Source organism: Serinus canaria, chromosome Z (genome assembly GCF_022539315.1).
Source record: "Serinus canaria isolate serCan28SL12 chromosome Z, serCan2020, whole genome shotgun sequence".
Taxonomy (NCBI): domain Eukaryota; kingdom Metazoa; phylum Chordata; class Aves; order Passeriformes; family Fringillidae; genus Serinus; species Serinus canaria.
The window spans coordinates 67,599,071-67,622,687 of NC_066343.1; the positions used below are offsets into that span (position 1 = coordinate 67,599,071).

General features: G+C 54.0%; 4 protein-coding genes across 5 annotated transcripts in view; 3 read left to right on the plus strand and 1 right to left on the minus strand.

Moving 5' to 3' along the window:
- On the plus strand, positions 1–4,465 carry DCTN3 (dynactin subunit 3). The gene is made up of 7 exons (XM_050987102.1): positions 1–118; positions 235–319; positions 1,216–1,302; positions 2,193–2,276; positions 2,818–2,876; positions 3,616–3,675; positions 4,088–4,465. Exons 1-7 carry the CDS (start codon positions 20–22, stop codon positions 4,175–4,177), a joined length of 564 nt encoding a protein of 187 aa, XP_050843059.1. The 5' UTR covers positions 1–19; the 3' UTR covers positions 4,178–4,465.
- Positions 4,466–4,612: 147 nt separating this feature from the next.
- Positions 4,613–7,590, plus strand: RPP25L (ribonuclease P/MRP subunit p25 like). 2 transcript variants are annotated; one of them, XM_050987101.1, is made up of 2 exons: positions 4,613–5,096; positions 6,284–7,590. In XM_050987101.1, the coding sequence occupies exon 2, from the start codon at positions 6,293–6,295 to the stop codon at positions 6,839–6,841; it is 549 nt and encodes a 182-aa protein (XP_050843058.1). In that variant the 5' UTR covers positions 4,613–5,096; positions 6,284–6,292; the 3' UTR covers positions 6,842–7,590. The 2 variants fall into 2 exon arrangements, with proteins under 2 accessions (XP_050843058.1, XP_009093620.3); XM_009095372.4 differs by lacking the exon at positions 4,613–5,096 and adding an exon at positions 5,177–5,380.
- Positions 7,591–10,189: 2,599 nt separating this feature from the next.
- ENHO (energy homeostasis associated) lies at positions 10,190–12,592 on the plus strand. Its single transcript, XM_050987103.1, has 2 exons — positions 10,190–10,277; positions 10,886–12,592. Exon 2 carries the CDS (start codon positions 11,187–11,189, stop codon positions 11,370–11,372), a length of 186 nt encoding a protein of 61 aa, XP_050843060.1. The 5' UTR covers positions 10,190–10,277; positions 10,886–11,186; the 3' UTR covers positions 11,373–12,592.
- A 1,057-nt stretch (positions 12,593–13,649) lies between these two features.
- Positions 13,650–23,617, minus strand: part of DNAI1 (dynein axonemal intermediate chain 1) — a 126,662-nt gene continuing 116,694 nt past the window's right edge. The window contains 1 exon segment of the mRNA XM_050987444.1: positions 13,650–13,884. Within this exon segment, the coding sequence (XP_050843401.1) occupies positions 13,780–13,884 (105 nt within the window). The 3' untranslated portion in view covers positions 13,650–13,779.

The window sequence follows — 23,617 nt, forward strand, 5'->3', positions numbered from 1 at the left end:
GCTTCCGCCCGGCACGAAGATGGCGGCGGGCGCTGCGGAGCTGCGGCGGCTGCAGTGGCGGCTGGAGGAGCTGGAGCAACGTGTCGGCCTCGGTGGCGGGGGCTGCGCGCCGCGAAAGGTGCCGGGGGGGGAGCTGCGGAGGGCGGCCGGGGGCCGTTTGGCCCGGCGGCGCCTGGGGTGCCGCTGCCCGGCGGGGCCTGACAGCCCCGTCCCCCTCCCTCTGTGCCTCTGCAGGTGGCGGACGAGCTGGTGAAGGTGCAGGTGGCGCTGAACAACATCGCCGGCAAGAGGGAGCGGATAAAAATCCTGTTTAAGAAAAGTGAGCGGCTCTTGCGGAACGGGGGGGATCGCAGAGGGCGGGAGGGGGGGGCTCCAAACCGTCTCGCTGCTCTAAACAAAAGTACCTTCCCCACACCTGTTTGCTTTGGGCCCTTATTTCAGTTTGTTTGGCACAGAAATAAGTAACTGGGAGAGGTTTTTGTGCTCGCGATCCTCCAGCTCAGCAGTCGGGGGTGGGAAACGGGTGGCTGGAGGGTGTTATTTGCTCAATTTCCATCTGCCCGTCTCAGTGCCATGATCTGCCCTGCCTGAGGTACAGCCCCTGAAGGCTCTTGGAGCTTGAGCTTCTTAAATGAATTCCTGCACACTCGGACTTCTTGGGCATGCTGAAGTAGCTCTGCCCTGTGTGTGTGGTGGGAGCAATAAAGTTCAAACTCAGTGGGCAGAACTGGGGAGCTGCCTCCAAACTGGGGGGTACTTTGTCCTGCAGAGCTGCCTGTTGGCCAGGTTTTGCTCTGTGTTGTCACAGGAGGGGGAGGGAGGGTCGTTGTGGTTCAACTCTGCAGTGGCTGCTCAGTATAAAAGAATAAACCTTGTATTTGTGGATGATTTTAAGGACCAGGATAGGGGGCTGTTGGCTGCTTTTGTCCTGAGGGTGGGAGAAAGCAGATTTCACTCACCTTTTATAATTGTTATCCAGACAAAAAACAAGATTTCCAGTTGTCACTGAAGCAGTGTTTCCTGGCTTACGTCATTTGTCATTCTTCATACAGAGCTCCAAAGTCACATAGAAATTAATTAATTTGGGAGAAAAATAGGTGGCTATGTAAGCAGTGTTTGCAAAGCAATCTGATACATAGAGGGAGGGGAAGCTGCTCTTGTGAATGCCATAACATTGCCCCTACGTTTTGTCTCCAAACCTGTTTATCCCTCCAGTTGAAGATGTAATAAAATACCTTGACCCCCAGTACATTGACAGGATGGCTGTTCCAGACACTATGAAGCTGCAGTTCATCTTGGCAGGTATGGCATGAAAGTAGGGGAAACAGGAGTCTTTTGTAGCAAAAAAAGTGTCCTTTACCTAAGAGGGGTCAGGATGGATTTCTTTTCTTCAGTTCTAAAGACGTGGCGCCATGGAAGTGTCAGAGAGAGGTTTGTACTGGATGTCTGTCACCCTCAGTGCTCCCTCATGCACAGCCACGCTGTACTTTTATCAGGTCTGATCTCTCCTGTTTTGATCATTCACTTTAGCCCCAAATTAATCAAAGGCTGGTAAGAAAAGCTGGAGTTAGAATGGTTTCCTCACCCCACTTCCAGTATTCTCCAGGCTGGGACAAAACCAGAAGACATTTGGCTGTATTTTGACATTCCCTAGCCTTGTCCTCTCTTGACCCGAGGAATTAGATCAGCCTGCAATGGTACAATCTGTGAATGGAATTCCATAGAGTCATGGAATGTTAAGGGGCTGGAAGGGAACTTAAGGACCATGCAGTCCCAACCCACCCTGCCATAGACAGGGACACCTCCCCAACTATCCCAGGTTGCTCAGACCCCCATCCAGCCTGGCCTTGAACACTGCCAGGGATGGAGCATCCACAACCTCCTGGGCAACCTGTGCCAGTGTCTCACCGCCCTCACAGTAAAGAATTTCTTCCTAATATCCAGCCTAAATTTCCCCTCTTTCAATTTGTACCTGTTACTCCTTGTTCTCTGACTAGAACTTGGTGGAGATTCCCCAGCATAAAATTGGTGTGAATCAATACCCAGAGATGAGCAGCACAAAAGTGTGAATAAAATCTTGAACAAGCTCCTTTCTGTAAAGAGAGATCAGTTGGGAAAATTGCCACTATTTGTGAAATTCCAGAGCAGTATTTTGTGTTTACTGATGTTGCTTCTTGTCCCCTCCCAACCAGAGGAACAGGCTATTCCTGCCCGTGCAGCCCTTCTGGAGCAAGTGAAAAGCCTCCAGCCCATCTTGGACAGCACCAGTATCCAAGGTATGCATGTTCTTCTGCAAGCTGGAGCTGCAAATACCACCTGCTGAGCTGTGGCCTGTCCTGCTTGCTTTCTTTTCTCTTGAGCCTGAGACTGGAGACAGGAGGACAGCTTAGTGGTGTGAGAGTTAACTGAGTACAAACTTGTTCTGCTCTAGCCTCCCTTGCAGGGTCAAGGGGGTGATAGAGTAGCTTGTGAAGCAGGCTGGGGAGAGCACTGTGGCAGAGAGGGTGGAGCCTGGCAGGTCATTCCTTCCTGTGAGCTCTTTTACATCCAGAACATCTCTGTTCCTAGCAGGTGGTTTACTCTGATGTAGTTCTTGAGTTGCCCTCACTTTGGCAATCCGTGAGCTCGTGCCATGTGCAGTGTAGTTAAGTAGTTTTTCTTAATCCTGTGTGAGTTTTATCCATAGTGTGGGACACTTGCACTCAGTGGGTAGAGTTCTGCCATGCTGTGCTCATGGAGGAGGATTGGGCTTTACATTTGGAGCTGTTCCCATGTGCTGTGAAACAACCCAAACTGATATCTCCTTTGTGCTTCCAGCGGTTCCTGACCATGCAGCCAAACTGCAAAGGCTCTCACAGATCCATATACAGCAGCAGGTACTGGGAATATTCCTATCACTATTGACTAGAAGGGCCTGGGAACCTTTTGCCAGTGGCTGCACTGACACCCCTGTATTTGTAGTTGCTTGAATTGCTCATTTATGGCAGTTTTTTGCAATCTGAATTTTCATACTACAGTCTTAAAGAAGTTTAAGTACTCTAAGGGGGAAAAGGATTTCTGTAAATTGAGTCCAAGCTGGAAATTTGCCCACCATAACCCTGCTTAAAACAGTTTTCAGTGACACGTAGTAAGTGACAGTGGGTATAACCATCTTGAATTCCCCCTTTTACAGAGACACTGAGGTGAGGCATTGCTCTCCTCCAGTGTCCTACTCTCTGGAACATTGTTGACACTGTCGCCCTGTCCCTTCACCCTTTCCCTCCCTGTATAAGCACTCTTGTAGCTGGCAGTGAGTAGCCTGGGCAGTTCCTAATGGTGTCTTTCAGCATTTTGCTGTGATTTTCTGTTCTGGGGCAAGCAAAGCCTTGGATACTGAGGAGAGGCAGGCAGCAGTGCAAGCCTGGGGGCATTGCTGCTTCATGGGACCAGTGTTTGTCACCTTTCTCTTGATTGTGGAAACCTGTCCAGCTGCAGTGAGCACCCACAGCCAGGGCCGGAGCACTGATCTCAGTGCTGGCCTTGGATGAGTTTCCTGCCCTACTGTCATAGACTGGGAAGGGAGAAATGTCCTTCACCTTATTTATTGCTCATGCACCATGGCTCCCCTCTTTGCAGGAGAAGCGTCACGATCTCACTGACAGTGTCAAGACACTCCTTGAGGATTACAACAAAATGGTATCCTTTGAACTTTGGGCTTGGAACACCTGAACTGACCCCTTCCCCTGGCTGATCCTGTTGCATCTCCATCTTGGGGTTTAGCAGCCCTTCTGATGTGGTGACACCTGTGTCCCTGTCCTGGCTGCATAGGATCCCAGTGCTGAGGCACATCCCAAAGCCACAGTGGGTAGGGAAGCTGTGTAGAAAGCCCTTGCATGGCAGTGGTATGTGGTGTTCACAAGTGCCTCCTGGACTCCAGTGGGTGTATGGTGCTGTGCAGTGGCTCAGCCACTGGGTGGATCGAATCCATGGCTTTCAACAGCCTGGTGCCCTGGTCCTCTCCAAAGGATTGTAATGGTGCTGTCAGAATGCTCAGACCCAGCTTTCTTCCTCGCAGTTTCCACATTACTTTCCTTAGTGTCGTGTCCAGACCCTGCTTCTCTCCAAGCAGTTTGTGCAGTGGAATGAAATCCTGACACGTCTGGAAGTGGCCAAGCAAGCTAAACCTGTGGCAGAGTGAAGGCAGAGCTGGGAGCGCGACGTGCCCAGGGCTCCTGTGGCACAGCTTGCATCCTGCTGGTCCCAGATCCTTCCCACTTGGCACGAGCATGCTGAAGTGACAAGGAAGGACCCTGGGGCACCCAGCTCTGTACAGAACCTTGCCAGCCCCCAGTCAAAGCCACACTGCTCCTTAATCTGCCACTGTTTGCAAATCTTGCACTTCTCTGAAATGCATCTCGGTTTTAATGTATTTAAAAACCCAATTTCTGTGCTTACTGTGGGCCATAGTAAAGTCCTGAAATGCTGACTGGGTTGTCTGTCTCTCCCTGGATGTGAGGACTGCTCCTGGCACAGACTGGGGATTTTTCCTTAGGCAGTGGTCTCTTGGCAGCCTCCAGGAGATGGCCAGTGCTTCCTTTCAGCCTTGGGCCAAGGGCAGGTAAATTCCTTCCAGTCCCACACTCTTTTGTAGACTGTGCCCCACACTCCTGTTCATGTGAGTTGCCTGGCCCAGGGGATCTGGTCTCGTGGGTCTTTTCTGCCTTGCTGTTCTCCCATCTCTGTGCTGAGAGAAGGTAGCAGCTTTTGCCTTTATCTTGCCTCTGCTTTCCTGAGGCTTCTGCAAGCCAAGGCCCGTGCTGGCTCTTTCCCTTTCCAGAGAGAGGCACAAGCCATGCCTTGCTTGGTCTGGCTATAACATGGGAGTTTCCAAGGCCATGCTTTTGCAAGGGTCTCAGACCCTTCAGGTTGGTGAGACGCTGCCCAGCTGAGTGTGACCTGGGAATCCTGCAGGAACGGGTCAGAGACCCCACAGGAATTCCAGAAGAGCTCACTGATACCTGAACTCTCCCTCATCAGTAACCTCATTGGTTTTTAAATCAGTGCGACTGCAGGCCTGCGGAGAATCCCCGTTCCCTGCAGCTACCTGGGAAGCTCAGGTAAGCGTGGGAGCTGACGCTCGGCCTTTCGTGGGCGCGCACAAGGACACCGGGTCCGCGTCCGTGCCCGGTACCAGGAGAGCGGGATGTGCCGGCGAGAGCGGGGACTGCCCCGGGACCGGCGGTGGGCGGAGCCGTCGCTCGCCCCTCCCATACGGACATTCGGTCACGTGGCTGATGGGCGTGGTCCCGGTATCGAGTCCCGCTTCGTATCCGCCCCGCGCGTGCGCGCGCCCGGCGTCGGCTGCCATCTTGTGTCGAAGGGCGGGTTGAGGCGGCCGCAGGTGAGCGGGGGTTCCTCACGCCCCATCGGGGCATCCCTCACTCCCACCCCGCCATTCCCGCGTCCCACCGCGGCGGCCCAGCTCCCCCCGGGCCCCCCGGCACCGATGGCCGGTGGGGGTGAGGGCCTCGTGTGCTCCCAAGGTTCCGAGCGGGGTCTCCGCGCTGCCGTGTCCCTGAGGAGGATGGGGTGCGGGGTGCCGGGTCTGGGCGCAGCGGGACTCAGGAGCCTGCGGGAAACAAAGTACTGCGACCTTCTGCACCTTGAGCTGTGCGGTGGGGACGTGGAGTGCCCTGCACAGGGTCAAGCAGACTTAGGTCAGGATGGCACCTTCCTTGGCAGAGAAGACAGCTGTGAAACTTGGCCTTTCTGTCTTTTACTCGAGGAAAGCTTTTTTTTTATTCCTGCAATCCCTGGCTTGCCATCTCCCTTGTGACATGCAGTGTTTTACCCTCAGCTGGGCTGGCCAGGTCCCCATGAGGCTGTATTTGTGCACGAGGTGCTGCACATAAACTGTGTTTGAATTCATCACGTGTATGTTCTGGTGCAGCTGTGGCCAGCATCCCCGAATTCTCTTCTTAGTCACCCCATATCACTTGTTTGTTCTGTCTTGTCTTGAGATACAGGAGTGTTTTTCAAGTTACCCTGCTTAGGTCCACAACAGTAAAGCTGTTTTTTTTCACAGCCTGCCTGCCAAGGCTTAGGCTGTCCTGTGGTAACATTTGTACTGTAGGTATGTCCTTATGAGGACTGGGCTAATCTTTTGGTTATGCCTTTCCAGGATTCCTGACCTTGGCAGTTCAGAGTGCCCTTCAGAGGAAAGATTGTAGCTGCTTGTGGTGAGAGTTTCTTCGTGCAGCAATTACAGTGGGCTAGGTGTTCATGAGTCTCTTTTCCTTTTCAGCATTGCAAAATGGAGAACTATAAGAAGACCAAAATTGTGGAGAAACCTTGTCCTCTTCCTTTCACTGACCTGCCTGCTGATATTATTGAAATGAAGGTGAAGGATGGGAGCAAAATTAGGAATCTGATGGGCTATGCCATGAGCAAGATGGAGCAGGACTCAGTGAGGCAGATTCTTTTCACTGGCTCAGGCAAGGCTGTCAGCAAGACCATCACCTGTGTGGAAATCATGAAGCGAAGGCTGAAGGAGCTGCACCAGATCACCAAAGTGCTCTTCAAACAGATTGAAGAAATCTGGGAGCCCATTGTGCCTGAGGCAGGCCTTGATGCCTTGACAGTGAAGAGAAACATTCCTGCCATATGTGTCCTGCTGAGCAAAGATGCCCTGGATCCTCAGGAGCCGGGGTACCAGGCACCAGGATCTTTCGATGCCTTCTGGACTGAGACACTGAAAGCAGAATCGCAGGGCCAGATGAAGAGGAAGCAGGGTGGAGGCCGGGGAGCTGCCAGCACGGGGAAGCACCCTCGCTCCACCGGGGGAGTCCTGGGCGGGCCCTGAGGCGGCAGCTCCGTTCAGGGGAGCTGCAGAAACCAGCCCGGGGCTGTGGCTGCACAGCTGCTGCTGAACACAGGGGCTCACAGCGGTGTGAGGGGAGGGCAGGAGGAGCGGACTGTTACAACTGGGTGTGGTCATAGCTGTCTGAAAATGGGTTTTGACAAGTTCCTTTGCCAGAGTCTGCCGGGCTGTACTCCTTAGGGGATCACGGAAGATGGGAATTGCCTCTTCTTGAGCAGGAACTGTTGGTGTGCTGTCAGTGAGCCCCAGCGAAGTGCTGCTAGCCCAGTGAGGTTTCAGGTCCCTGAGTGGGCAGCAGCCTGGGCAGTGGGACAGACACCTGTCTGTGTGCCAGGTGCAGATTGCCCTGACCAGTACAAAGGGGAGACAGGGCCTGATGTGGAATCCCTGGGGAAGCTGCCAGCATCACCTACGCTCATGAGCGTACAGACAGCAGGGCACAGTGCTGGGCCAACCATTTCTGTGCCTGAAGAGTCCTGCTGAGCCTATCAGGGGGCTTGAATAGAGGACCGCCAGGATGTAGCTCCTTGGCTCAGCAGAGCTGGTGGTCATGGTTCTCTCTCCAAACAGGCAGCATTCGACTCGCATTGTAACCAGCCTGAAATCCTGTGGCTCTGCAGCTGTCCTGGGGTGGTGGTAATGGGAAGCTCCAAAGGATCCTGTTCTTTCCCCTTTCTGCTCCTTGATAATGCACAAAGATGGCTTTAAAATAAAGATGTAACTTCATGTAACTTGGAAATTTGTCATGTCTTCCTCATCCCACTGGAGGTCACTCTGTAAGCATTGGTGGTGGGGTTGCGGCTGCTGGGTGAAGCTCTGCTCTTCCAGCCTCCTGCTGCTCTGTTTGTTCCTCGTGACAGTAAATGGACCCTGTTCCAAGGGGAAGTTAATATCCAAACATTAACCTTCCACATCCAAAATAGATCAAGGTTCTGTTTCTTTTCTGTGAAGTTTTTTGCTAATTTTTTTCCTTTAATAAACTGGCTGGAACTGCAGCCTCAAAAAGACTGGTCCTGAACTCTGCTGAGTGAGGCAAAGGATGAATCATCTTTTCTTGTGCAGTAGTTTCCCTCCTGGAGCAGGTCTGGTAAGTAATTCTGGGCCAGAGAGAAGGGCTGTTCATGTGACAGGCTGAGCTCTCGCCTCAGAGAGCTCACACATGTCTGGAGCACTGTCCTGCGCCCTCTTGCTCTTCCCGTGTCGCTGCTTGTGCTGTGAGCTCCAGCTGGACCCAGCACTCTGCACTGTCAGAGGGTAACAGCACAAGCGTCGCAAGGAGAGCATTTACCGAAGTGAGGGGAAGCAGGAGCAGTGCAGTGTGTTACCTGTGCAACCAGACAAGACTCCAGCAGCCTGCCTGGTGCACAGACACCTGCCTCGCATCCAAACAAGTGCCAGTGGAGCCAGGACTGTGCCAGGCTTGCACGCCTCCTCCCCGCTTCTGGAGGTCTCACTGCTTCCTGCCCCACTCCCTGGAGAGAGTCAGGGAAATGCTTGGACTTGTCTGCTGTGCTGGCAGATGCGAGTCCTGGGATGGGGCAGAGTTAATCTGTTTTATCTTTGTGCTGTTCCCAGCTGCTGCTCCCTTACATCTAAGGAGGAGACCGCTTTTCTCGACTAATTAGCAGATTAGCCATAAATGCCAAGGAAGATGCTCGAGTGTCTGATCAGATGGCTTCTGACATTTCAACTGGCAATGTGTCTATGTTTACTCAAAACACCCTCTTAGTAGAAAGCCTAGAGCCAGATCCTCAGGCAGCGTGTGTAACCCTCCCTCATGGCCGTGGCACGTTTAAAGCCACCTCATCAAAGCTGCAAAGTGATTGTTATTTTTTTTCAGTGGAAGTTATCTTCAGCTGACTTGGTGGCTCTCCCTTCAGGACTCAGCTTTACCCAACCATCAAACCCGTGGGTTCCGGTCAGCCCAGAGATGTCCCTGCTGCCTTACAGCTCTGCCCTTCACCCATCCTTCATTCCATTGCCTCTTCTCCTACGGAGCCGCACCATGTGATGATGCCTGGCTGCCACAGACCCTGGTGTCACTGCTGTGCATCTGTGTCACCAAGCATATGTGGCGCTTGGATGTGGTTTTTCAGAGCATTTTCAGGTGCTGATCCCTGTGGGTCTCTGGGAAGCACCCCAAGAGCTCCTCCAGCCCCTCCTCTTGTCTCCCAGCCACCTCCTTTGGGTGCCACATCAGTAGGAGTACCCACTTTTTGGGGTGAAGCCCCACTTGAGGGCTTCTCTGGCTCCAATGCCCATGTGGAAGCTGGCAGCTGTGCATAGGTTCAGGCTGCCCTGAACCTCAGTTTCCCCGTTGACAGGACAGGGGGACGCCAGCTGTGCCGGTGATCTTGCTAATATTGCCAGGTACTGATTTTCCCTAAATGTCCTGTTCCCTCCTCTGCCTGGGCTATCATGGGGTCTGAGCCCATCCCTGCCTGCCTGTAGCCCTTGTGACCCGGGAAGGACCCCAGCCCAGCCCTGGCAAACCCAACCTCAGCACCCTCAAGCCCCGATGTGTGTGGGACCAGGTGCACGTGTGTTTGTGTGTGTGTTGTGTGTGTTCACGTGTGTGTGCAGGGGCAGGGCAGGCAGCAGCACGGAGAGCCAGCCGGTGGCCCCCGGGCGCGACAGGCAGGACGCAGGCAGGGCCGCACCAGCTGCGGCGGGAGGGCAGCACCGGGGCCAGTCCGGGCAGCGCCAAGGGCAGTGTCGGAGCAGCACCGGTGGCACCACCGGGGACAATACCGGGGGCACGACCAGGGGTAGTTGTGCTCGCAGGACCGGGGCACCAGCGGGGGTGCTGCCGGGGCAATAGCGTTGGCAGTACCAGAGGCAATTGTGCTGACAGCACCGGGGCAGTACCGCTGGCAGTACGGGGGCAGAGCAGGGCAGTGCGGGGGTAGTACCGCTGGCAGTACCGGGGCAGTACCGCTGGCAGTACGGGGGCAGAGCAGGGCAGTGCGGGGGTAGTACCGCCGGCAGTACCGGGGCAGTACCGCTGGCAGCACCGGGGCCGGGTCCCGGGCCGGGCCGGCAGAGCGCGCGCTACCCGGCGCTCTCCCCCCGCCGCTCACGTGGGAGCCGGGCGAGGGGGCGTGTCCCTAGGGAGGCGTTCGGCCAATGATAGGCAGCGGGCGGAGGGCCTGACCAATGGCGGAGCGGGGGCGGGGCGCCAGCAGGACCCGCCCCCCGGGTGCCGGCGGGAGGGCGCGGGCGGCGCGAGGGGCTGCGGCACCCACGAGCGGCCGCGGCGGGACCGCGCCGGCTCCGAGCGCTCCCGGGGCCGCGCCGGGGCCGCTCCGCGCCGGGACCCCGCGCCGCCAAGCCGCTCCCAGCGGGGCCCCGGCCCCGTCAGCGCCGCCCGCCCTCCCGCCGGCACCGGGGTCCGACCCCGGGGGAGAAGCAGAGGCAGGTGGGTAACGCCGGGGCTCCGCGGCGGGAGGGCGGAGTTGGTGGGACCTGTTGCTGTCCGGTTCCGGGGGCTCCGTGGTTGTCACGCTCCGCGGCGGGCAGGGGTCAGAGGCCCCGAGGGTCAGAGGCGCAGCCGGGGCTCTGCCCGACCCCGGTAAAAAGCACAACTGTCCTGTCCTCCCAACTGCTGCAACACGGCCCCGGCCCCGTTCTGGATGCGGGACCTCGCAGTGGCGTCCCGCCGGCAGGAAAAGGGAAAAGGAGCTGGAGAATGGAGAGGGCATCGGAGCGGGGCCAGAGCTATCCGGAGTCACCCGGAGTGCACGGGAAGAAGCGCTTGGGCCGGGATGAGGCGACGGGTCTCCCACTGGGGACAGCTCCAGCTTGGTGGCCCGTGCAGGGAATGAGGGGCAGAGCCAGGGCTGGAATGGGGTGCTGGAAATGTCCCTCAGACAGCATCTGACCTGGAAGCCGCTGCAGGTCTCGAACTCCAGCGGAGCCCCGTGGGCCCTGGCACAGATGTCCCCTGGCACCCCCACAGCCCACCCCGAGGGGCTCGCAGAGCCTGTCCCTTCATGCCCACGGTGACTGTGACTTTCTCTCTTCCAGGTGCTGGAGGGAGAACAGTGATCCCTGTGTCCTCACTGCCCTGCCGGAGGAGGGGAAGCCGAGAGAAAGCTTCCCTGTGATGTGGTGTGACCCGGGACACAGCTGTGAGCGGCCAAAGTGACGGGGTGACGCTGTCCTGCTGCCGGCCTGGCCCCATCCCCATCCCACCGCCAGCACCACGGCCGTCCCCCTTGTCCCCGGCCAATGCCAGCAGGTGGAGGCTGCACCCTCCATCACTGCCCTGGCATCCCGAGAGTGAGAGCGGGCTGTGGGCCCTCCCAATTCCTGCGGGACAGTGGCCATGGCAGCTGCTCTCTCCACCGGAGCTATCGTGGCAATTTCTTTTAACTGTGTCATTGCGTTGCTCATCTTCATCCTCTTCCTCATCCTCTGCAAAGCCTGCAGGACCCCCTCATGTCCCAAGAAGACCCCGGCTTCTGATGTGGATGAATCAAGGAATGAAGAGAAGTACCTGCTGCAGCCCTGATCTGCCTGGGGACTGGGGTATCCCGCTGTGCCGAAGGAGCTGTGCCAGACTGGATGCCGTGCTGGGACTCGAGTGCTGGACCAGGCATGATGAAAGCTGAGGGGACACCCAGCTGCTTGCAGGGGCTGTGAGAGGGGGCACAGTCCTTTGCCTTTGTGGTTTTGGTCTGTGAAGTTCCCACGAGTGCCCACAGTGATGATGGGGATAGAGAGACAACTGATGGGGATATGCTGCAGGGACAGTCATGCCTGTCCCAGCAGCCAGTGAGCACAGCAGGAGCTCTGCCTTCAAGTGCACCCCTCATTTGGGAAGAGCTTGCAGGCTCTTTGGTGCTTGTGGCCTGGGACAGTGGTAACAACATCACAGACCTGAGCAAAGCCAGCTGGGGGCCTGGAGAGGGGAGGCAGCAGGGCTGGCACAAGTGTGGGCTGGCTGCTCCATGGCAGGGTGCACCCAGGGAAACATGAGCAGCCCCAGCCCTGCTGGCAGAGCAGGGTGTTACCAGTCCAGATGCGTGGGGGTGGCCCTGGGTGCCATGTAGCCCTCAGCCTCAGGTGGGCATTTGGCAGATGTCTGCCCAGGCAGCGGGTTTAATGAGGCACAAGAGGGCCTGCAGGGTCTGCTGATCATCCCCGGCCTGTCTGTCAGTCCCCTCCAGCATTAGCACCAACGCTGCTAGGCAAACGACCCTCCTCCTCCTCGCTGGGTGCGTGTCCCTGCCCTCCCCCTGCCTGCTCCCAGCCGAGGTCAGCCGTGGTACTCACCCTGCCTGTGAGCAGCAGACATGCCCTTGCAGGCATCCCCGATCCCGCTGAGAGCAGCCTGGTGTGGCTTTTTCCTGGGGAGATGAGGGTGCCTGGACAAATAGCTTTGAAGGTTCTTTGACCCTGCCTGTTCCCTGGGGATCACAGTGGCTCTGTGGAGAGGGATGCTGTCATCTGGCTTGTCTGCAAGCCTGACAGCTGCATCCCCCGCCCTGCCAAGTGGGTGCTGTGGGTTTTGGAGGGCTCTGCCTTGCCTTTCCTAGAGCCGAGCAATAGCCACAGTCACCGCTGGCATAGCCACTGCAATAAGGGGACAGAAGGGTGGGGTGGGAGGGATGGCAGTCCGGGGTCCTGCAGAGGCTTGGCCAGGCCTGGCAGAGCCTGCAGCTCCTCCCCGTGTCAGGTGTAGCAAACACATCCCTTTGCAGCCTTGTTTTTACTAGACTAATAAATGGATTGTAGGACCCACGTTGTGTCTCTGAGCTCTACCCAGTGCCTGGAAAACTCAGGGGAGGTGGAACATCCTGCCATCCTGGAGGGCTGAGGAGTGGCTGTCCCAGGGCTGGGGGACTGATGTGTCCTGGGGACTGTGGGTGGTTTGCTCAGGGATGGTGATAAGGAAGGGCTCATGTCCACATCCGTCTGTGGCTTTTTAATGCTGGGTGAAACCTGACTGGGTATTTCCTGCCTGGGGCACGTGGGAGTCAGCAGAGAGCATTCCCCAGCCTTTGTGCCAGAGGCACGGAGAGTTTCCAAGCTGTGTCCACACTTTCCAAGGATGCTTGTGGGAGACAGGCCAGCTGAGCATATGGAGGACACCTGCCACCACACCTGTCTGGTGGCTTTGGTCCCCAGGCTTGGGAGCTGTGCACAGAGATCTGGTGGTGACAGCCACCGCTCATCAGCATGCTGTGAGGCCACTGCTGCTCCTGCTGCCACCACAGCCACGCAGCAGCTGATCCTCTGCTGCACGCAGAGTAGTGGCAGGCTCTGCAAACCCTGCTGCCCAGCAGTTCCACAGGCACCAGCTGGGCAGAGGCACCCCAGCCCCGCGCTGAGGCCCCTGGGGAGAGGGGAGCTGTGAGTCTCCCACAGCTGGTGACTGGCAGCTGCTGCCATGTGCTCTCTGGAGGCATGGAATGTCTCTCCCACAGTCCTGGGGCACCAGGCCCAGTTTCCAGGCACTCTCTGGCTTAGGCTGCCACCCTAAAATCCAGGTGTGCCATTCCATTTGACTTGCACAAATGTCTGGAGGGGGGTGGGTCTACAGCTCAGAGCTCAGTCTCTGTGGCCACCACTCACACAGTGGGACTGGCTGCCATGAAGCTGCAGCCCTGAAGTCTTCTAGGCCCCCTCCTGCCCTCCACAGGGCTCTCATCTGGTGTGAGCCCAGTTAAGGCTTGGGAAAGCCAAGGGCACGGTGGCTCTGTAGGGCCAAGCATGGTGAGATTTGCCCAGCCCAGACATGACTGCATACCACAGCTCTCCCAGCACCTCGGTTTATTTGTCTGGGCATAGAGGAAAAGTGTTCCTGCTGTGCAAAAAGTGGGCAGCAGGGGCCCGTGGCTTGCATGCCAAGCAGCCACCGATCAAAGCCGAGCTTGTTTGGTCAGAGGCTGCCACAGAGTCATCATTCCCCCCTCTCACTGCTCTTCTTTGCTCCCTGGCTGTCTCACCAGGCTAAGCAGCTTCTCCAGTTTCGCTATTTCCTCCTCGGGACCTTTCTTTGTCTCCTGGCCTTTCTTCTCCTGCAAAGAGACCAAGCAGGATTAAACTGTGAGCAGGGAGGAAAGCAGGGATGAGGAGGGGTCCAACACAGGGAGGGCTGCTGGAGGGCTATGTCTGAGCTCTCACCCCTCACTGGAGGCTGATCCACAAGGGGATGCACCTGCTTATCCTCATATTTCAAGCCCAAGGTGCCATAGGATGTGTGAAAGCTCCTGTGAGCTGGGAAAGGACACTAATGAAGTATTTGGATGTGAATGATAGTGGATCTATTGATCCACAGTGACTCAAAGCCTTGTCTGCCTCTCTCTTCCTGGACTTTCTTAGCCCCACGGGACTGGACCACCCTCTAAGCCATGCCCCCAAGACGTGCCAGGTATTCAAGACTGCTAGGGCAGTGACAGGAGTGCAGATGTCCAGACCTCCCAAAACAGCCCCACCATGCCCATCCCATGCAGGGGCTCCTGGGCAGAGGCAGCCAAAGGAGCAGGGATCATCCCTTTTGCACCCAAACGGCTTTTCCCAGGAGAGCAGCTGGGCATTGAGAGCCCCTTATCTGGTGGGGAGAAGTGAGTCTGGACTCCCAGGTGTGCTTTTAACTCCTCACTGAGGCTCTCCTGTGAGTGGACACAATTCTGTGCCAATCCTGATGCACACCTCAGCACAGGCAAGGAGGACAAGCACTTCCCACATTCCCCTAGCACCTGTCCAGGCATCCCAGGGGCTTCCTGCCTGTGTGCTAAAGCAAACTACCAGCATCTTGAGAAAAATCACATAGCATGGGAAAGAGCCTGCCCAGTTCAGCCCTCACTTGTTTGAGTGCAGCAGGAGCTTTCCAGGCCTGGCAGAGGATGATGTCCCTGCTGAAGGCACAAGTTCCACTCAGTGCTTTGGGCAGAACATATTTCTACTGTGCTGTGGGCTGCAGAATTGCTCTCAACCAGGTTCTGGCACTTTGGGTAAGTGATTAGCTGGGCTTGGGCCCTCCAGGTTCACATCACATAAGACACAGCTGCAGCAGAGGAATTTTCCAAGCTGCACTGAGCCCACCAAGCCCTCCTGCAGATGAGCATCTACGTCATGGGATTTCTCCAAAACAGCACCCCTACAGTCACCACTTCCATCATGCACAACCTTCCCCTTTGCCAGCCTGCTGGATCTCGCCTTGCCTCTGGATTTGGTGGGATACCCCTGCTTTGGGGCTGGGGAGCTCCTCTGTGTGCAGCATGGCCCTGGGCACCCCAGGAAGCAGCTGCCTAACACAGGTGAGCAGGAGGGTTGGCACAGCCTGGCAGGTGGGCTCAGGAGAGGTGGCAGCCGGCCTCCAGCACTGCAGCAGAGCAAAGGGAGGGGAACATCCCTGACCGCGCTTGGAGGCAGCCTGCAGGAAGCCGCTGTACTGGCTCTTCTTGGCATCCCCAAAGCACGGTCTCTGCTCTCCGTGCTCTCACAAGGCCAGAGGAGCAGCACTCAGCTTTGGAGGAAGGAGGCTGCCAGCTTTCCTCTCTCCCCACTTAGAGCAGATCAATTCTGCTCCCGCCGAACCTGACCCGCTAATGGCCGCGGGCGCCGCAATTACAAACACACACCTTCCCTTCAGCGCTAAGAAATGCCAGCGCTCAACACCGGGAAAGCTGCTATCCCGCGTGGATCGCACTGCGTTTCTCTAGCAAACGTGGGCACTGCTGGGTGATGACAACGGGGAAAGTCCCCGGGGAATCCCTTCTTGTGTCCTCCCCCCTCCCAGCCCAGCACGACCTCGATGGAACAGAGGTTTCCTAAGCTGCCAGAGGACACTGCCGAGATGAAAGCAGTCCTGGCGGGAAGATGGGGACAGGGATTTTTGGAAACCCCTCTGCCCCCAAGAAGAGACCCCACTGCTGTTCTGAGCACTGGGATGAGCCCAGGTTCTTTTATTTACGGAGTACATGGTCTGCACGGTGGGACAGTGCTGGTTTGTGTTAATGCCAGCAGGTGAGCAGCACCCTTTGGGGCTCTGGTCTGGGCACTGCGAGTGATGCTTGTAATAATGGCCCGCACCACAGCAGATCATCTCTCTGAGTGAGAGCCTTGGCATAAACACGGCTGCTCAAGGTATTTCAGGACTTAGCTATTTCTGCAGAAAAGTGTGACAGTATTCAAACTCCTCCCTTTGGCACTCTGTGTCACATACAGCATCGCACAAAGGTCCTCGGGATAGGCAAAAGAGGCACCTGCTCTGCTCAAATGGGATGAGAAGATGCTGAAGCCACCTGCCACCAATCCATCTCCATCCCAAGCCCTTTGACCTCTCTACTGGCAGGGTCAGGAAGAGACCCTGCCTGACGTCCTGTAGGCTTACGGCAACTGTGTCCAAGCCTTGCTGAATTCAGCAGCCTCAAGCAAGGCTCAGCTCCTGGTCACCAAACTGTACCTAAAACTTTGACTTTCACACTGGCTCAGTTCCTTTGGTGCTTCTGAGCACGCTGTAACAAAGCCCCATGCAAGCCTGTAATGAGCCGTAACTGAACCAGAGCCCTAATTTAACGCCACATAACTGAGCAAGCAAGATGACACAGGGAATGGAAATTATAATGTCCTTTTGGGGGCACTGGAATGGAAAGTTTCCCTTTATTCTGTCATCTGCTTCTCCCAGGGCACTTGTGCTTGTGAGCCAGCTAGGCCGCCGATGGCACCAGTACAGCACTGTGGGATCTGCTTGGATGCACGTGGCAGCTTCCTGCAAATCCAGGGACTTTGGCTGCATCAGACCTCTGAGGAGCAATCCTTCTTGGGGCAGAGCTATTGAGGTGTCCCAGGGCGCACACAAGGTGGGGAAGTGTCACTTCCAAAAGGCTCTGCCTCCAGCCAGGTGGGGAGAGGGCACTCGTGGGGCTCCGCCACCATGTGTGTAGCTGAGCCTGTCCACCTACATCCCTGCTTACACCACATCCATAGGGCTCATCAGGAGCTGGGAGTGAGTCAGGGCAGATCCATCTTCCCCATGAAGCTGTTAGATGCAGAGCTGAGATTACATGGGAGGTCTGTCCCTGAGCAGCATGGAATGGGTATTGGAGCTGCTCAGAGCAGCATTTGCATTGACTTTACTGTTAACTGCTTCCAATTGGAGAGCAAAATATTCCTGTTGAAATGGTGATGAGGGACATGGCAGGAAAGCTCAGGGCAGCGCCAGGAAAGGTGCTGTGTGGGGATGGACTCTGCCCTGCTTACGGAACGTGACCTCAGGGAGGAGAGATGGGGAAGAACCCCTGTTTGTGTCTGTGCTGCTGTTTTTGTTGCCAGGTTTCTCACGGCCCTTATGGTCCCTTTACCTGTGTCTGGGATCTTCCTGGCTTGTCAAGCAAGGAAACTGAGGCACAGAGCTTAGGCTTACAGGCAGTGTGCAGGACCCTTGATGGTCCTCTCAGCCCCAGGGTGAGTGCCAGCACTGGAAGTGAAGCAGGAGGTGACAGATGACTGAGGTGAAGCCTCAAGGGGAAGGGTGGAGTGAGAACTAGATCAAAGATGAGGATGAGGCCTGGCTGCTTGAAGATCCCTTGACCCTTGGGAGCCTCAGCCCTACCCATCCCCACACTGACACATGCTGAACTCTGCATTCAGGTTAAGGGACTCATTTAAACTGGTGTCTGGGCTAATGCCTTCATTCCCTAGTTGAACAGTATGCCACTGAGTTAATAAAACTCTCCCATAAAAGCTGTGATGCTGGCACTTCTCAGCTTCCATGTCTTTTTCTCATTGGTGGAATAATCACGAAACATCTGCTCCCAAAGTTTTGATTAAACAAGTCCAAACATGTTTATGTTTTAAAGCAGCAAGGAAGTCAACCACACTGACATGAGCATAGTCAGGAAAGTCCCCACAACTTCCTTGGGAGCAGAGGTGACCCTTTACCCTGCTGAGCCTTGGCCAAGGGGCACAGGCCTGTCTCTGCCCTGCTGCTGTCATGACACTGATGTCATTCCTTACACGATGAGACTTCTGGATACAGTCATGCTGGAACAGGAGCTAGACATATATAGCACATATGTCTATCATATACAGCATATATGTCACAGGTATCATAAAGCAGCCTAGTGACCTAAGAACTGGCCTCCTGTGCACAAGGGTTTAAGCTTTTACAGAGTGGTTTTGAAGGGGGTTAGAAGTCTCAAGAAGACACCTAAAACTGCTAATTCTTATTATCCTCAGTGGAAAGGGGCATACAGCCTGCCAGCTGTTCAGAGGTGTATTTCTTTGAGAGAAGATCTTTTCTTGTTCCTTCTGCTCAGTTTAAGGTGACAGTTTCAGGGTAAGGGCTCTTCTGTTACCAAAACACACAAGTGACTGTCCTGGTGAACTCAACAAATAAAGGCAAAGATGAAGCTTCCCTGGAGCATTTCTGTCAGGAAGACCAAGGCAAGCCAAACTCCTTCACGAACACAGAAAAATTTTCCTCATCTCCCTGGGCCACTAACCAAACATTAATAGGATCAATAGAAATATGATAAGAGCTGCAGCCCGGAAGCCTCCCAGATCTACCTCATCATGGTCCTATTGCAACCCAGTGCTGTCAAATGAAGACAGAGGTATGCTGAGCTGGGGATGATGCCTGTGCCAGGACCACTTCTGGGCTCTCAAGAAGTCCATTTACACGCAACAGCAAGATGCTCTTCAACCACAGAAAGCCTTGAGGTACACTCACAGCCTGATCTGACAGCATTGCTCCTGGCCCATGGAAGGATTAGCTGACAGACTGGAGATAAGGATTTAGGCTTATTCCGCTACTGTTTGGAAATAAATGACACAGTAAACTTTTTTTTTTTTTTTTTTTTTTTTTTGCAGGGAATGAAACCAGCAGAAAAGCCCAGGGGATGGCTGGGTCATTCAGGTGACAGCAGCCACACAGCATCACTGGCCTCAAGGATGCTCTTACCTCCAGCTTCAGGTGCAACCTGTGCAGTTCAGGGCAAGCACCTCCACCTTGCTCAAACTCACATCCTGACTCAGAGACTTTCCCTGGAATCTTCCCTGGCCAAAGCACAGCAGGGCACATGGGTCTCAGGGCCCCAGCTGCCTGCCTTTGCTTGTTGGAAGTGACCATTTAATTTGGGTCACAGTGCTGGGACCAGCCTGTGGCTTGGCAGCACGCATCTGCCAGGAAAGGCATGGGAGCAAAGGTCAGGACATCCAGCAAGCAGGAAGTGCAAACAAAATTGGATCAGACCTGGAAGCGGATGGGATTGTCACTGGAAATACACCAGAAGGAATTAGGCAGGGCATGTGTGCAGGGGTCACTTGTCCCTAAATAGTGGGTAGCTGCCCACAGCACACCACAGAGCTGGGCAGTTCACAAACATCCATGGGAGAGGGGAGGGAATGCCTGATGGAATGGACAGGCTCTGCAGCAGCAGCAGGGAGCTAACAGCCTGGTCAAATCCATGGCCATTGGGGAGCACAGCCTGTGCATCTTCACTGCTCTGGGTCTGCTCTGCCAGGGGCTGGCTGGGACTCCACTCCTTGCTCACCCCCACTGCAGTGTCCTCTGACCAAGCAGAAGTTGTGTGCACAGCAGGAGCTGTTCCCTGAAGAATGTTCCCTCTTCTTGCTAACTCCAGAGCCTCGAGCAATGTCTCTTACAGACCACTAATTTAGGCACCTATATTTAGCCATAAAAAGACCACATTTAGCATGAAAACTTCAGTGAACAAGGCCAAGCTGAGTGCAGATTTGTCCAATGGCAGTCCCTACAGCTGCTCTGAACTGGGCATTACAATGATTTGTTACCTCCTTCCAAATTTATCCCTGAAACAGCTGCAGAAACCCACCAAAACCATTTAAAACTCTTGGTCTTCTGTCTTTTCCATTGTCTGACACAAGTTCAAAAGAGGGATGTTGTCATGACCCACAGTTCATGAATCACCAAATAAATAGCTTTAAAGAGAAGGGTAAGTTTTAAAGTCATATTAATACATTATGGGTCTGAAATGAGCCCATGCCATTAACTCTGCCCTGCACAGATGCTGTGACTAGGAAACATCAGCAGCAGGGTCTCAAAAGGTCACACTGTGTTTTGTCAGCCTTGAGGACAATTTAGCTACATAACTGTGAGCTCTGGGTGTGTGAGATGGGTGTGTGAGCTTTCTTTTGGGTGTCATCAGCCTTAGTCACTGGATGTGCCAACATCCAGTTAGAATAGAACAGCCTGGTGAGAAAAAAAATAAACTCTTCGCAAGGTACATGGAAAAGATTTTCAGTTGTATCACTTAAGTGACTTGTACTAAGCACTGAGAAAAACCATTGTGGGCTCAGGGTAATTGTGCAAGGCAATTACCCTGTCCTGGCACACTGAGACCTCCTGAAGGAGTCAGAGTGGAATAAAACCCCTAAAAGCTTTTTCCTCAAGCCCAGGGAGTCCTGGTGGTGCAAACCATCGCTGGGATAAGGACAGAGGGAATGGGATGCCCTTTCCTTCACCTCACTGTGGGGACAGGCAGTGCATCACCCACTCAAACCCTGGATCCAGCCCTGCTGTATTCAGATTTTCTGCAGTGCCATTTGGGTCATCAGGATGGGATAAATTATTTCAAGTAGCTTTTAACTTTTTGGGAAGCCCCAACACCCAAAGCCTGTCTACATGTCAGGTGTTAAAATGGCATGGGATGCAAAGGCTGGTGGGGGCATTAGTGCCCAGTGTTTTAGCTGTGGGATCTCTCAGACCCAAGCAGTGGGGAGGAAGGAAATGAGAAGGGGATTTTAATTAAGATTGTCCATAAGACCCACTAGACAGGCAATACCTAATGTTCTAGCTTGACTTCAAATATTGCTGCAATTCCAGTGACACCCAGACACCAAACCCCAGCGTAACCTAGGCAATCCAAAAGCTGAGCAGGCTTCCCTTGCACCTGCCAGGAGGGGCCACATCTGCACCACCTCTTCACTTGGCTTGGCAAACCTCTTCACTCGGCTTGGGCACACACAGCCCCCACAGGCACGTACATCAAACCTATCCAGAGGGATAAAATCAAGGATACGCCCTGCAGAGTGCAGTGACCCCAGCATTCTTAAGCTGCAGCCCTTGATTCCTGCCAGGCAGCACAGTCAGCCACCCCGCAACATTTCCTTATCACTCAGCATCTCTTTCTCTTTTTTTTTTTTTATTACTTCAGCTTTACTTTAGCATTTTGGCATGCCAGCTCAGTAAGCTGTTAGGGATTAGAGTTTAATAAAAGCAATCAAACATGAATGGGAATATGCAGCTTCTGCAACTCTTGGGTGCTGCTGTTATATCATAGAGCACAGCACCTCATGAGAGAACATTTGCAGTTGTATGAATAGTATATTTTAAAAAGCTGGAGTTTTTTTCCATGCCTTTTTCTCTGGCCACCATTGTTAACACATACACACCCACCTTGATCAGCTTTTAATTGCCTTAAGAAAGTCCAGTTGCTGTTTTTCTTTTAACACAGCACCTTCTTTAATTATTTTAATATAGTTCATGAAAGTATTTGTAGGAAATTGTAGCATTTAGAAAATTTGTAGTATTTATAGGAAATATATCTTGGTTGCTACTTACATGGGAGCATGTCAATATACTTCATTTTGGATAAATACTGGATTTTATTATTATTACAAGTAAAAATAAATGTCCTTGCTCAAAGAAGCCTCATATGTAATAACATCAAATGCCAATGGCATGAAAGATGTATTATGACTGATACTCTTCTGCTTGTGAAAAAACTCAGTCTGCAATTTATTGTCAAGCCACATGCCTCTCTTTCTCTTTCCTGCTCTCCATGACTGAACTCAGGGATGCTTCAGAAATTGCACTAGATATTTCAACCATAAACAATTTTGAATTGTGAAAAATTTTGTCATCTCAACAATGTATTCTCCTTGTGTATTTTTCATTTAAATCACAGAGTCACCTGGGGCAGAGCTAGGAGGGGTAAGTTCACTAGTGCACTCTTGTCCATGGTGGGAGCAGCTACTATTAAATTGCTTCTAACAGATGCTTGTCCTGTCCTTGGGGTGCCCAGCACAAGAGGCCCCACGCAGTGGATTGTCCCACTCTGCTCCCAACACCTGCACAGCCATTTCTTTTGAAACCCCCCAGGATGGTTCTGCCAACCCATTCCTGGAGATGTCTGTCAGCATGTCTCTCTTACACCCATTGAAACCTTGTCCCTAAATATTTTCCTGCTGTCCTGTTACCTCAGAGCACTGTCTTCCTTACCTGCCAGCTCAGGATCTCTCTGGCAGTGCTCACCTCTCTCATCTCCCTGCTTCCAGCCTCACTGACAGTACTGGCTGTACTGTCCTTGATGCTCTCCTGCTCCTCATGTCCCTCAACCCCAGTACCCAAAACTGGAGCAGAGGCCTTTGCACTGCAAAGCAGTGCAACAGGATCAGATCATGTTTCCTGCTCATTCCTCTGCTGCCTGTGCTCTCTGCTCAGGTAAGTGAGACCTTTCTCTGTTCACCTCTTCAGCCAGTTATTCCAACCTCCTCTCCCTCTCCCTCTGCTTGCCTCCATCCCCACTGAAGTGCATCCTGTTTACTTCAGACTGAGTCTCCCCATTTGCCTCAGACTAAATGACTTGCACAGCTTCTGTCCACCTGCTGCACAGGAAACCGCCAGGCAAATGATAAATGCCACACAAACGCTCCCAGGCCTGGGAACCAGATACACTGTTAGCCTGGACAGCGTGGGACGTCACGCTAAATCACATCAGCCACGACTGATGCATGCAAATCAGGGCTTAAAAGAGGTCAGCGAGGAGCTGGACGCAGGACAGGAAATCCTGCAGCTAGAGCTGTTGTTCTTCCCTGGGATTTCACACAGTTATGGCAGCTGAGAAATCCCTTCCTGCCCCACAGACAGACAGATAGACAGGCAGACAGACAGCTGTATCCCGCTGCAGCACTGCTTTGCCCTGGAAGCTCCTGAGGGTTGCTGGTGTCAGTCCAGGAGTGGGCTTGGCATAGTGCTGTTCCATGCAGGATGTTTTCTGCTGCCCTCTGAGCGCACATACTGTGCAGTGGTACTGAGGTTGTGTCACACACTGCCCATCCACGCTCACTGACCCAGCTGCATTGCACTGTCCACGAGGGTCTGAGCAAGGGCTGTGCAGAGAAGAGGATTCCTGCTCATCTGACTGCAAACACCGGGCCCAAGCACTGCATATCAGCCAGAAGCAGACCGGATAAAACAGTGCAGGATTCCAGCAGCCTGCTGAGAGGCAGCTCAGGGAGTGCTCCACAGGCACACACAGAAGCACTCATTTCCTTCTGGGACACACTGCCAGCTGATATAGCCTGACCTGGTCAAAAGCTGCTCTGCAGGAAGGAACGCAGGACAGACCTGGGTATGGGCTCCAGGGCATACAACGATGGGGATGGCAGCAGGGCTGGAGTTGGGGATGCTCCTGTCCCACCAGCAGACACAGATTAGGCATGCACTGGTGATGTGTCCCTACCCATACCTCACTCTGACCCTGCCACCCAGGAACAAGGGGTCTTCTGGGTCCTGTCTGGAGACAAAGATGAGGTACACTCTGAAAAAAAAGCAAATCTAGATTCTGTGTTTGTGTAAGCTGTTCAAGCAGGAGGCAGCCAGTTTTAACGACAACCCAGTCTTAAGATGCTGATCTGGCTCCAGCCCAAGTCATTGTACTAAGCTCCTTGACATCCTGTTTAGAAAAGCATTATTAAAATCTAATTACTTCATGCATATATTGCTGTTTTAATTATAACAGAAGCAGGAGAGAGAGATGGGAG

What these genes read in the sequence shown, in the direction of transcription:
- DCTN3 (XM_050987102.1), top strand. Translation starts at nt 20, where the DNA reads ATGGCGGCGGGCGCTGCGGAGCTGCGGCGGCTGCAGTGGCGGCTGGAG. An exon ending in GGACAGCACCAGTATCCAAG is followed by an intron (nt 2,277 to 2,817) that starts GTATGCATGTTC and finishes TTGTGCTTCCAG; the next exon opens with CGGTTCCTGACCATGCAGCC. An exon ending in TTGAGGATTACAACAAAATG is followed by an intron (nt 3,676 to 4,087) that starts GTATCCTTTGAA and finishes TGTCGTGTCCAG; the next exon opens with ACCCTGCTTCTCTCCAAGCA.
- RPP25L (XM_009095372.4), top strand. Translation starts at nt 5,183, where the DNA reads ATGTGCCGGCGAGAGCGGGGACTGCCCCGGGACCGGCGGTGGGCGGAG. An exon ending in GCGGGTTGAGGCGGCCGCAG is followed by an intron (nt 5,381 to 6,283) that starts GTGAGCGGGGGT and finishes TTTCCTTTTCAG; the next exon opens with CATTGCAAAATGGAGAACTA.
- ENHO (XM_050987103.1), top strand. Translation starts at nt 11,187, where the DNA reads ATGGCAGCTGCTCTCTCCACCGGAGCTATCGTGGCAATTTCTTTTAAC.